The following is a 12185-nucleotide window of genomic DNA, read 5'->3' as shown; positions in this document are numbered from 1 at the left end:
CAGTCATTAGTATCATGTTAACTCGTGACCTATTTGTCTCTTTTTCAGCGTTCTCATTGTTAAACATAGTAAGCCTGACCACTTAAATGGTTATTTGAGAAACGATGTGGACTATGTTACAGTTATTTCTGAGTAAAAAGGCATATAATAACAAACAATAAAAGTGTAAGAGGTGTCTATGCAATTCTCATTAAAAATATCTTTGTTTTTGTGGTAATGAAGGTAAATACCTTAGGAGAAAATTCTTTCTGCATTGCAAAGTTGCCATTAGACCAATAGAAGGCAAGAGTTATTGCCTTCTTATTTTTTTGCAGATGTAATTGGAAGTATTGGTTTCAAACTGTCGTACATTGGGTTTAACCAGGGCCTCTGTTAAGACTACCATTGAAAGATCACCGCATTCCATTTGTGACTTGTGACAACATTTTGACACTAGGAATGCAGAACTGGAGGTCTTAGCCATGGCTGTCACTTGCTTGTGAATGATTAATCTTATCTCTACACTTTAGCAACACCCCAATATAGCCTAAATTAGATGTTAAAAGAGCTTGTGGACTGAGATGAATATTTTAGACAGTGATATGGAGGCTTCACTTTCACAAACCAGTTAATACTTTCTGAGTGCCTTCATAAGTCACTGCAAGTACGCAACATGTTTCTATGTATAAATATCGCAGCTGAAACCCAAAGAATGTAAACATATACCTGGCTTTGAAGTTACAAGATATGTGATATTTTGCATTTCAGTTAAAGATGGCATGCCTACAGCAATATTTTTAGTTTTGAACATTTCCTAAAATCATATTTTAAATAGTAAATAGTAGATTATAAAATAACAATTAAATAACAGCCATATTCCTGGATCTAGTAATTTTTAAAATTGAAATTCAATTTTATGTTTTCAGTTGTTTTATTTGAGTTTGATTATCAAAAGCAGAACTGAAATGTAAAGTATTTATAACTGATAAGGATATAAATCAAAATTATTTGAGGATTGGCTCAGATGATTTTGATTCTGACAAGACAAAAATTGCTGTTTTTTTTAAACGAAGCAAAAAATGTCAGAGAAAAAAAAATCCATCATTAACCTCAAGAGCAGAATGTTCATTTTGAATATCCAAACACAGAAATAGTGCATTTATGAAATGTAGTCAACTGCATTGCTTTGTCTATTTAAGAGCAAGAGGAGATCATTATTCTCAAACTTTTTGTCTTTCATTAAACATTTTTTTTCCTTTTGGAAATTATCACTATAAAAACAGCAGATTATGAGAAATATACTAGCCACTTCCCTTAAAAAAAATTAAAATATTGATATTAACAGGAGAAAAAAATCTCTTAAGATTAACAGGGAATCAATACAAATGCAATTTTGAGCTTTTATTTACAATGCTGCTCTGCTTCTGTTTATCACAGGTTCATGAACCAGAAGCGACAATCTACATAAATATAAATAATAAGGATGAATGGGAGAACATTCTGTCCACCTGTCACCAAGGTACATTCAGAATTTAATTGACTTTTATAATCTGGTAAATGGACAGTGATCAAAACAACAACAAAATTAGGCTCAAAATATGATGGGTGCAGTATATGCCCCTTCTCTCTCAACCTTCCCATTCAAGCTTCAAATGAATACTGTAATCTAAGAGGTTGGCTTCCAAAAAGAAATATGCTTGTAATCATGAGATAATGCACTGATACTATCCCAGTCTAAATTTTCTTGTTGATCTATGCTGGTTGTGATCAATAACGAGGATTACAAAACATTATTTTTAAATGCATATAAATTTTGGCTGACAAAATTGCTTATTCTGCAAAAGCTGAGTTGAGAAAATTTAAGAACTTTAAAGTAATGGATCTATTTCAATAAAATGAGGCATTCAAAGAAATGAGGAAATGGATTTCAACCCTGCATAAGTTCAAAAGACAAATGTTCTAAGGATATAATCAACTTACTTCACATTTGACATGAAATATAAAAATATCTTTAGGCAGGGAAATAGCATGAGGGGATTAATTCTCCATTTCTGCATTCAAATGAGGATACTGTTTTGGAAGGCAGCCAGTCAGAAGCAGGTCTGCTTTTATCTTTTTGAAAAAAAACTACTTGTGGAGAACGTAGTACAGCTGGAAATGTCTTGTGTCCCTTGCTAGTTCTTCCCTTGAGACCCTCCAAAGGGTATGAAAATATTCACCAACACTTACCCCTTAATTGTATTCAAGCTCCCAGAAGGCAACACTTGACAAAAATCACCATTAGCTCCTGACAGTACAACATGTTCAGGAAATGCTTACCTGATCAATAGAAAATCTACTGGGACTTACTTTACAACTTTGGATGGTATAAAAAATTCTTCCTTTTGTCCGATGTGATAAAGTGTGCGGTAGAATTTGTTATTTTATTCCTCCTTTGTTGTTTTTTTTGACTGCTAGAAATGCTAAAGCATATTACAGAGAGCTTCTGACAAATTAATAAGTAAATGTCAATGAAAGAGAAGTGAAAAAAATGTTCTTATTAAAAACATGTTGATATCTTGATTCCAGAGTTCTATGAAGCCAATATTTTTTTCCAACAGCATGATGAGGACAAAATAAATATATTAACTTTAAGTAGAGAAAGTGACGCATTGGTCTGGATTTCACTCCAGAGGCAAAATGTGCAGGGTTCAGCAATTGTGAGATTATGCAACCTGTAAGTATGGCTTTCCCAAAATTTCCTGCAAAATTACATGAAACAGATTCTTTAAATTAAGTTTCAACCACAAATAGTTTGAGTGACAGGATGGAGTCAATTCAGACAGGAAGCATGGTTCAAATGTTTATAGCCTCTTTGAGGATCTTGGCTCGCTGTGGTGGAGAAATTTATTTCAATCACTTGGGGAGAACTTTAAACTAATGGATCCAGATCTTGTTGTTGGATGTGGATAAGACAATAGTGTAGTAAGCAGGTAGTTGTGAATGATGTTTAGGGTGTCTGTTGGTGGCATTTAGGATATGACCAGTGCTGGGGCTTAACAGCAGCTTGCTGCATAGGACAAGTAGTTCACTAGAAAATTGTTCTACTTATTGAAAACACTTCTGCTCCTTCTGACTAAAATCACTTCCCTCATGTAACCCAATGTCCTTCATCCACTTTCAACCATCAGATTTTCTTTGCTGCAACCCAGCCATTTTGAGGAGTTCAGCCCCATTATGCGGGCATTGTTAAATCATATGGAAACAAAAATTTAAAAAGTGAAATAAAGTTGACCAGAAAAAAATAAATTGTTCCTTCTCTCAGTTTATAACTGTAATGTCTTGATCTGGATTCTTTTCTCAGCAGATTGATATAATCAGAATCTATTCATAGCTAATGGTCTATCACATAAAGTGAGATTTTGGAGGCTGTGGTTGCTAGAAACTTCTAAAATACAGATTTCAAATGCCATTTTAATGTAATGGAGATTATGGATTTTTGGTAATGTAGACTAAATAAAAAATGTATGTAAACATAGAGGCTTAATTTCTACCAAGTTGAACCAAGAATTACATTCATTCTTTAAAGTGTTATTTGAATAACCCCCAGCTGTATTTTTGAATGCTCTTTTTCAACAATTCATGTGATAGAGGCATCCAAAATGCCACAGCCCCAAAACTGCTCACAACAGCTCTAATTTTATCCAGAAAGGATGGAATGCAAACTGAATATTCTACTCTGCTAACTTTAGCTGATTTAATTGGGTGAATTTATTTCCTATATAGCAAAGGAGAAGCTTGATTGCACACACTGTTCCTCGATCAACAGAAAAATAAACAGAAAATATACCTATATGGGGTCAGGACCATATACTTGCTGTCTTCACTTGGCAGAAAACTCACAGTCATTGAAAATTTAGCCTAGGCGTTATGATATAATCAAAGTTTGAAGGTCCCATCAGCAGATCAGCTGTCTGATCAGCTGTCTGATCAGCTCTACAGGTTGAATCTGGGGTGTGGGACTGGGAAAGTAATTAAGTCACCTTACCAATTCAACTGTCTACTTCCTGGATGTTTACTCAATGTATAGGATCAAAATGACCACAAAAGTGTTTGAATTCTTTTAAAATATAATGCACCTACCAACCTTGCAGGCAGACAGTAATATTAACACACTTGGACTCATATGGTTTAGAATTGAAAAAGTGCATTTGTAGGCAATTATTAGTTTGTAAATTAACAAACATTGCCTCATTTAGCTTCAGTATTCATGATACTACACCCAACTGAAGGTTTTACAAAATAAAGAAGTAATATTATTAAAATGCCTAAGAAGAATCCTTTTGTGCTAAGTAATTATCCATCTTCATGTTCTGCAGCTTTACATGAATTTAGGCATTGCATAATATAAAAAACCAAGAGCTAGTGACAGGATGATGATTTATGTCTTGAGCCAGAAAGATTCAGAGGGCCCACAGAGGGTAAAGTGCAATAGGGGGAGGCTAGACAGCTGCTCTCAGTGGGCTTGCTTTGGCAGCCAGGCTGTAGTTACCTCTTGTGAAACCTATACCTGCGGACGAGCTGATCCACAACCACTCTCCACGAGCAGATGGGGTGAGGAAGAAACAGTAGATGAATATTAAAGGAACACCACAGTTCTATCAAGCAACAGATTTGAGCATTGGCAAATGAACTTAGCAGCCACTGCAATAACACGTGCTGGCATCAACATGACAAGATAATGCAGATTCTCTTCCTTGTCACTGTGAAATAAAACCAATATCTGAAAGCAGTTCATAAAAAAATATAAAGGAGGAGTATCCATGCAGTATGATTGCCCCCAACGGCAGTCCTCTTCCCAGAGGGCAATCCAAACTTCAAATACCTTCATGTACTACATCCAAATTTGTGCTTCATTAGGCTACAGAGTTTTCAAGGTTTCCATTCTGGACGTCCTAATTGCCTATTTGAAGCAGTATTTCCAGTGTAAGGAAGGACCCCAGTATCAAATTCAGCCACATCACAACAAATGGGAGTGCCATATTGATATATGTGTATATGGGTGGCTGGGAGTAGAACAAAAGGCTGCTATTTGTCTGAAGGCTCATGGGGAAAGATGCCATATCAAAACCAGCACAACATCCGTCAGGCCTGTCTCCAACTTCCCTTATCAATTACTGAGCTGTCATCTAAACTCTTGCACATAAGCAAATGTTAAAACATTTAAAACAAGCCTGCATAATGTGTTTTTGCTGTTACGGCAGAGATTGTAGCAGATGCAAGGAAACAGCAACTACCAAAGATGTTCTATCCTGCAATACTGTAAGTATAGAAGCAACCGTTTCCATGACTGGGTTGGATTTTTTTGCAAAAGGAAAGGTACATAAAATATTGTATATTGAACCTACTGTATCAGAAATTGTATTTGGCTGAAGGGATTTGTTCTACACCTGCTGATACAATCCTGGCACCATGCAGGTCCAAAGCACCCAATTCTGATGCTTGATTACTTATTTTTATAATGTTCGGGGATAGAAAAAGAAATTGAGAGATAGGTGTGATTTTGCAGTATCGCAAAATTTAACGTGGATAAATCTTGCTTTCAATATTTTCTATTAATTTGAAATAAACTGATGTGAAGCAGAATGTTTTTTGGCCACACTTAAGCTGTGTTTGATTTAAAGTAAAATGATCAGTATGTAGTTTTGGAATTAGCTTCATGCGCGTTTCTAACTTTGAGACTGAAGTAGCGTGAGCTACTCTTTCAGTTGGAATACAGAGAAAGCCTTGACACAGAGATTACAATGACATTACAATGACAGCGTTCCTTTAGCTGTGTCAGCATGTCACAACATTTTTGTTTTGCAAACTTGTGACATTAAACATTTCAAGATACATTAATAAATTGAATTATGTTGTAAAATGACCTATCTTCTCAGTTCAATGTGGTATCTGAACTGGATTAGCTCAATTTCTTATTTATTTATTCTGTGCAAGATGGCCACATTTGTAAAGGTAGGTCATGTGCATTTGATTTGTGGTGGTTTTAAAATGCAGTCTAGTGGAAGGTGATAAAGGAGATTCTCTCTCTTTCAAGAGCCATTACTATTAACATTTAATTACAAAGTACCATGAGTGTTCCTCTTGGAGAGGTCAGTCTTCCCACTCCTACATAAAATGAAGAAATATTTCCAACTTTCATGCACTATTTATTTAAATATTCTGTGTCTTTACATTTGAAATTGTTTCTCCAAATATTTTCTCTCTATTTTTGCTTGTCTTTTTTAAAAAAAATCTCTTCAGGATCATATTATCTGAGATAACTAGAAAGCAGGAGCCGTCAATGGTTGTGACAAACACACACAGTTTTGCGAGCATGTAATAAAAAAAATGATTAAACCAGGGAATCCACACAGAATTCCCCACAACATCTTCCCACCTCCCATGAGCTTAAGATTGAATCTCTCATTTTCATGCAATCTTCTACTTAGTGATTCTGATGGAATTATATTCTTGTTGAAACTGAACTTTTGTAATCAGAAGAAGAATGTTTAACTCAATGCTTCTCTATTGACTTCATTTCAAAACTTAAATAGATGTACAAAGAAAATCTCTTTTGTTGAAATAATAACAAAACTTTGCTGAAATTGCTGACCACTGTAGACCACAGTATCGTTACATTTCATTTCACACATTACTTGCAGTGATAAGTCAGAAAACACCACTCAGAATTAAATTTAAAACACTGAATGTCATGAAATAAGCTTGATACAATTTATAAAATCAGCTTGGTATAGACCACAGTGTAATAATACGAAACAATTGTATATTTATTTAACCTATCCATGCAGATTTGTCAATGTCAATGACAATGCAATATTGGCATTAATCTTAATGAGTGTTTAGGTCATTCTAGTTGCATAACAATGGATCACAGTTTACATTTACACTCTATTTTGCAGTGTATTTTAAAAGGCTTCTCTACTTAGACTTTTCCTTACTTTTATAATGACATAAAATGTGATGACTGCAGCAGGAAAAACTTAATGTATCAGTTGGATATTTAAAACACAAACAATAATGCATCTTACCTTCTTTCAGCATGCCTACTTTTAAGCATTTCATGAAACGACAAGCCTGGCAAGATTTGCGTCTACGCTTTGTGATTTCACATTCATTTGTCGCGGGGCAGCTGTACTCAATGTTACCTGCAGTAGCAAAATGAGAAGAGGACAAGTCATGGAAAAATTCTGATGAAGCATTTTACTTCAAGATAATATAACTGATGATTTCTTAGATCACTTCCACCTCTTTCTCCCTCTCTTTGCTCTCCTCCTTACCCTCCTCCCCAACCATCCCTCGTCCTCTGTGGTTAAATACATTAGTGTCTTAATGAAAATGCATTTTGTTTATTGTCCTCTGGAGAGGAGGGTCATCGCACAGAGTGCATAAATTGCTAGTGCAGACAAGGCAGGTTGGCAGTGAGTGTAATTGTAACCTTGATACTTCATGTTAGCAGCACTCAGGGTCCATCACATTCCCCTAGAAACATATGCAACTCCCTGTAATTAGCACCACATCCACCTGGGACAGCAGCTCTGATGAAATATTTCAGAGTTAATCACACTTTGTAAACACTGATTTATATTGACTACCCTTCTCTGAGCCGACGCTTCCTCATTAAATAACAGATTAGTGGAACACTAAGAGACTAAATACTAAAAATTCCTCACTCAATGCAAAAACCTTGTGTGAAACAACTGGTCTGGGAAAGAAATCTATTCACATATAAACTCCTTTCAGCCAATTGCTTCATGGAGATTATAATTTAGCTTGCATTCAAGATGAGGTATATTATATAATCTCTACTTTAGGAAAGAAAAAAAGATTGCTGAAATTGCAAATTTTGTTTATATATACAAAAGAATAACTTTCTAACCATGAAAAGATACCAATGACTTTGGTGGCAGAAAATTGAACATACAGCTCAGAGTTTAATTTGTTTTTAATAAAATGCTCACTTGGTCTTGTCTGTATTTGCTTAGTTGAAGATATTTTTAAAAAATTAAAAAACTACTGAGGTCCATTTATGAAAACATTTATTGCTAAATGCAATCTGTAACTTGCTGAAAAAGTTAATTCATGGCCACATGAATGAAAACAGTGATTGTTGGACATAATATAGCACATGGGGCAATGAATGTGCATCTATCAGGTCAGTGCCATTAAGGAGAACATCCAGTGATGCTGAATGAACTAGGAATTGCAGACCCACAAACCGAGTCAGTAACCAAATACTGGATCCATTATAACCTAATTACCTGTAGAAGCTCTTAGAAATTAAATGGTTGCAGTAATGTAATAGATGCAGGTATGATAGGAAATTGGAGCTTTTATGCAATAACTCTGCTGTGTATTTTAGCACCATATGCACTCCAAGTTTTAAGTAGAGCTCAGAACGTTGTGTTCAAATGGAAAACTTAATATTTTCTTAGACTTAACTCATCGTACCTTAATCTAAACAAAAAATATTATTTCATTCCAAATTAACTATCATTTTACCGATGATATCAGGTGAAGCTCAATCATTCAAACCAACGTTCCTGTTGGACCTAATGTATCTTTTGATCTTTAGATTGTCTCTACAATTTATATGAGTACTTTCCTTTTTTTTTTGGCTTGGCTTCGTGGACGAAAAAAAAGAAAAAAAAACACATAGCAAAAGCACAGATGCATTGAAGTAGGTCATTATTGCTAATAGAGACATTTACTTCTTGGAAAAATACGAGAATATTTTGTTTTTATTTTACAGAGTACCCGCTCGGCTGCAGCAAATAAGAATTTTGGTGATTATGTACATTGTACAATGTACATAATGACAATAAATTACTATTATTATTGCCAATGTAGGAAGTTTAATAAGAAATACTTTAAAATATCCTGTTTCTCTTTAAGATTTACACGAGGGATTGTTGATATAAGATAACTTTCATTGTAATTTGTTCTAAATGAATAACAAACAATTAGATTCCTGTTGAGGTGAGTGGTAAAGACTAAAATGTGCTAACAGCACAGGAGGACAGAAAAGTGCACAGGCAGTTTGTACAGTTATCTTAAGCTACAGAGCTATAGATTTGACCTGGCATTGGATGATGTCTGTGTGGAGTTTGCACGTTCTCCCTGTGTCTGTAGAGTTTCCACCACCCCACACCACCACCACCCCACACCACCACCACCCCACACCACCACCCCCCCACCCCAGGTATTCCCTTTTCCTCCCACACTTGAAAGATGTTCATGTTTCTAGGTAAATGGCAACTGTAAATTGTCCCCTGTCTTGAAAGGAGGTAGAAAAATCAGGCTTATGAGAGAATAGGTAGAAGTGGAGGAATGGGATTTCTCTGAGTGATGCTATAGACCCAATGGGCCAAATCATCTGTGTTTGGTTTGTAATTATCTGGCAGATACAACTGCTTATTTCTCTGCATTGTCTGTGAAAAGTTCTTAAAACCAAGCTTGATTTTTATATGAGCATTTTCTTCAGATAACTTACGAATTCAAATATTATTTGATCAGCTGATAACCACATCTCATTGGACTAATCAAAAAGAAGCTGACTGAATCATTTAAAACTAAGAGTACACAACAGTGGCTATGTCTATTATATAAGTTTTGCCTTTATGACATAAATTGTACAGGTACATGATGAAATATAATATTTTACCTTGTATAGTGCGCTTGAAGAATGCTTTGCATGCCTCACATGAAGCAACACCATAATGATATCCTGATGCTATGTCACCGCAGACCAAACATAACCTTTTGGGCATGGAGTTCAACATGTACTCGCACTTGGTCTGCGAGTCTTCGGCTATAGTGCTCGAACAGTCGTCATATCGTTTACGGGAGCTGCCATTCGTGCCCAGGGTAGTCGTCGTGTAGAGAGGGGGTGAGTCCAGGCCATTCTGGTGTCCATTCATTGTGGAGCTGTAGCTCCCACTGGCGTCCGACGAGCCACCTGGACTGTGGTGATTGATACTATCTGTCAGTGAGGCAGGGCTGGACGGCTCTGTCTTAATGTATGATGAGCAGCTCGAATCAATGTGTCGATCCTTGGCTGACATTCTGCAGAGAAGCCTGTGAAAAGCATTGAATTAAAAACAACATTCTTTAGGGCCTTTCTGATAGGCAAGGGACTAGGCATCATTCATTCGTTAGTCAATACAAGTTGTTCTACACGAACATAATCAGCATAAGGGCATGACAGAGGTTTATCAAAACTGGAGACAGGTGGTAAACAAAACATAAAGCAGAGGAGGGGGTTGTGTGGGAGAAAGAAAGGAAACAATCCACAAAACTATTCCCTCTCAAGATCATTTCTCCTAACCTGGGAACAAGTTCTAACATTCATTACAGAACATGCTTAAAAAACAAAGAGATGGTTAGGATTATTTTTTAAAGTCTGACAAATTTTTTCAAAAATATTTATAGACTGGGCAAAATTGGGATGGAGAGACTTAAAGCAATGACTGCAGTTAGCATGTTGAGATTTAAATGCAAAATGCTAATAGATAACTTGTTACCAAAAAGTACAAAGTCAAAAATCCCCAAAGATTGATTTAATAATATTTCATTTGACACAAATTTAAGCTCCATTTGAAAAACACAACCAAGTCTTTAACTTGAGTGCAGAGTGATATCAAATTTTCCACTACAGCACAAAATGGATAGAAGACAATTCTTCACCCTCAAAAGGATAAGATCATAACCTCCCAAATAGCTATTTTCTGACAAGAAAGGTTTTCTTTGTTAAATATAGTTTTTAAAATTCCATTGCTCTTGCTGTTAATGTGAATTTTAGTGCGTCTAATTTCAAATTCAACTGTGGATCAGAATAAAAACTAGCACCTGACATCTGAATTTATAGATAGTTGTACATGTTCCAGTCCCACATTAATAGTGCCATGGAATTTCAAGGGAGAGAGGGAGAGTGCACTAATAATTTCCAACTGAGGCCTGTGAACATAATGTATTGGAGAGCAGTAATTACAATGTAATGAGTGAAAGAGTAAGTACTCTAAATTAGAGGAATTCACAGGGCTGTTGTAAGTCAATGCACATTCAGCTCGCTCTAATGTTGACTTGGGAAAAATTTAATCCCCACTCTTTGCCCCGAGTGGTAGTCAAGGGATGGGAGAGATATCAATTAATTACTGCTCTCATTAACAGCACTGGCTGCAAGGAAAATTTGTTGCAGGCAAGGTCCTTGATTTGTACAGGCTGGTAAAGTATACAGAGCTGGACAGAAAGAACAGTCACCTGCTAGGCACTTTAACCCCTTCCTTAAATAACAAAAAGAAATGCATTGTGCACTGTTAAGACAGGAAAAGATAACTAATAACCTGCTGATGACAATTTTTTTTAATGTTGTCAAATGAATGACCAAATGCAATTAAGCAACTATAAAGTAGGAAGCAGGAATCTTAGCAGTCAAACGGAATTAGTATGTTTCCAGCCTTGTTTATATCAATGAATTCAAGCTCATAGCAAAGTATAGGTATTAATTTTTCCATTTCCTTCAATTGCTTCAGTCTCCTTCATGATCATGTGAACACTGCTGACTCATTCTGCCTCCAAAGCTAAATAAACCTGCAGGTATTTTAAAGGGAACATGGTAAAACAAACTGAAATCCCTAATAGTGATCTGTGCATTACTCCCACCACTTCTTGACAATTTCTGGATCAAAGATTTCTGCCTACTTAGGACATTCCTTTAACATGTTTACTGCACTGCAGGTTTGATAAGATACTTGGGATGGACCCTTCTCTGGATCTAGCTGCATTGTGCGATGCTTATCCATTCTGGAGTATTACAAACAAATAGTTAAGAGTATCACAGTCATATTTTCAGGTCACTTTTCAAGCTGAAGCGTTGCAGCATCTGTCCTTTAACCTGCAGATCACCAACTGAAGAGATGGTCAGTACTTGGGCTTGAATACTCCTGCCTCAGCTAAGTGAGTTTTGTTACTTCTTTGTTGGGCTTTGAAGGGAGAAAATGACATCACTCAACTCATTGCACTCCAGTGATTTCCAAAGCTCACACAGAACCTTATAATGCCGACTATGACACCTTCTAAGGCAGCAAATCATCCATTATGAGAAAGACAAATAGGATAAAAGTTCCTTCTTTTTCTTCATATCAAAAGAATATACAGGCCCTAAAAAT

The 12185-nt window shown here is 35.9% G+C and overlaps 1 protein-coding gene across 10 annotated transcripts in view; it reads right to left on the bottom strand.

Moving 5' to 3' along the window:
- The window catches only part of LOC138760560 (estrogen-related receptor gamma), a 255419-nt gene that overhangs the window by 64070 nt on the left and 179164 nt on the right, over nt 1–12185 (bottom strand). For all 10 annotated transcript variants that reach the window (XM_069931279.1, XM_069931289.1, XM_069931285.1 and 7 more), the window contains 2 exons: nt 9683–10095; nt 7050–7166 (listed from right to left, as the gene is read on the bottom strand). In XM_069931279.1, the coding sequence (XP_069787380.1) occupies nt 7050–7166; nt 9683–10095 (530 nt within the window). The remainder of the gene's footprint in view (nt 1–7049; nt 7167–9682; nt 10096–12185) is intronic.

This window comes from Narcine bancroftii, chromosome 4, assembly GCF_036971445.1.
Source record: "Narcine bancroftii isolate sNarBan1 chromosome 4, sNarBan1.hap1, whole genome shotgun sequence".
Classification (NCBI taxonomy): domain Eukaryota; kingdom Metazoa; phylum Chordata; class Chondrichthyes; order Torpediniformes; family Narcinidae; genus Narcine; species Narcine bancroftii.
This window is presented reverse-complemented; position numbering and strand designations above follow the sequence as displayed.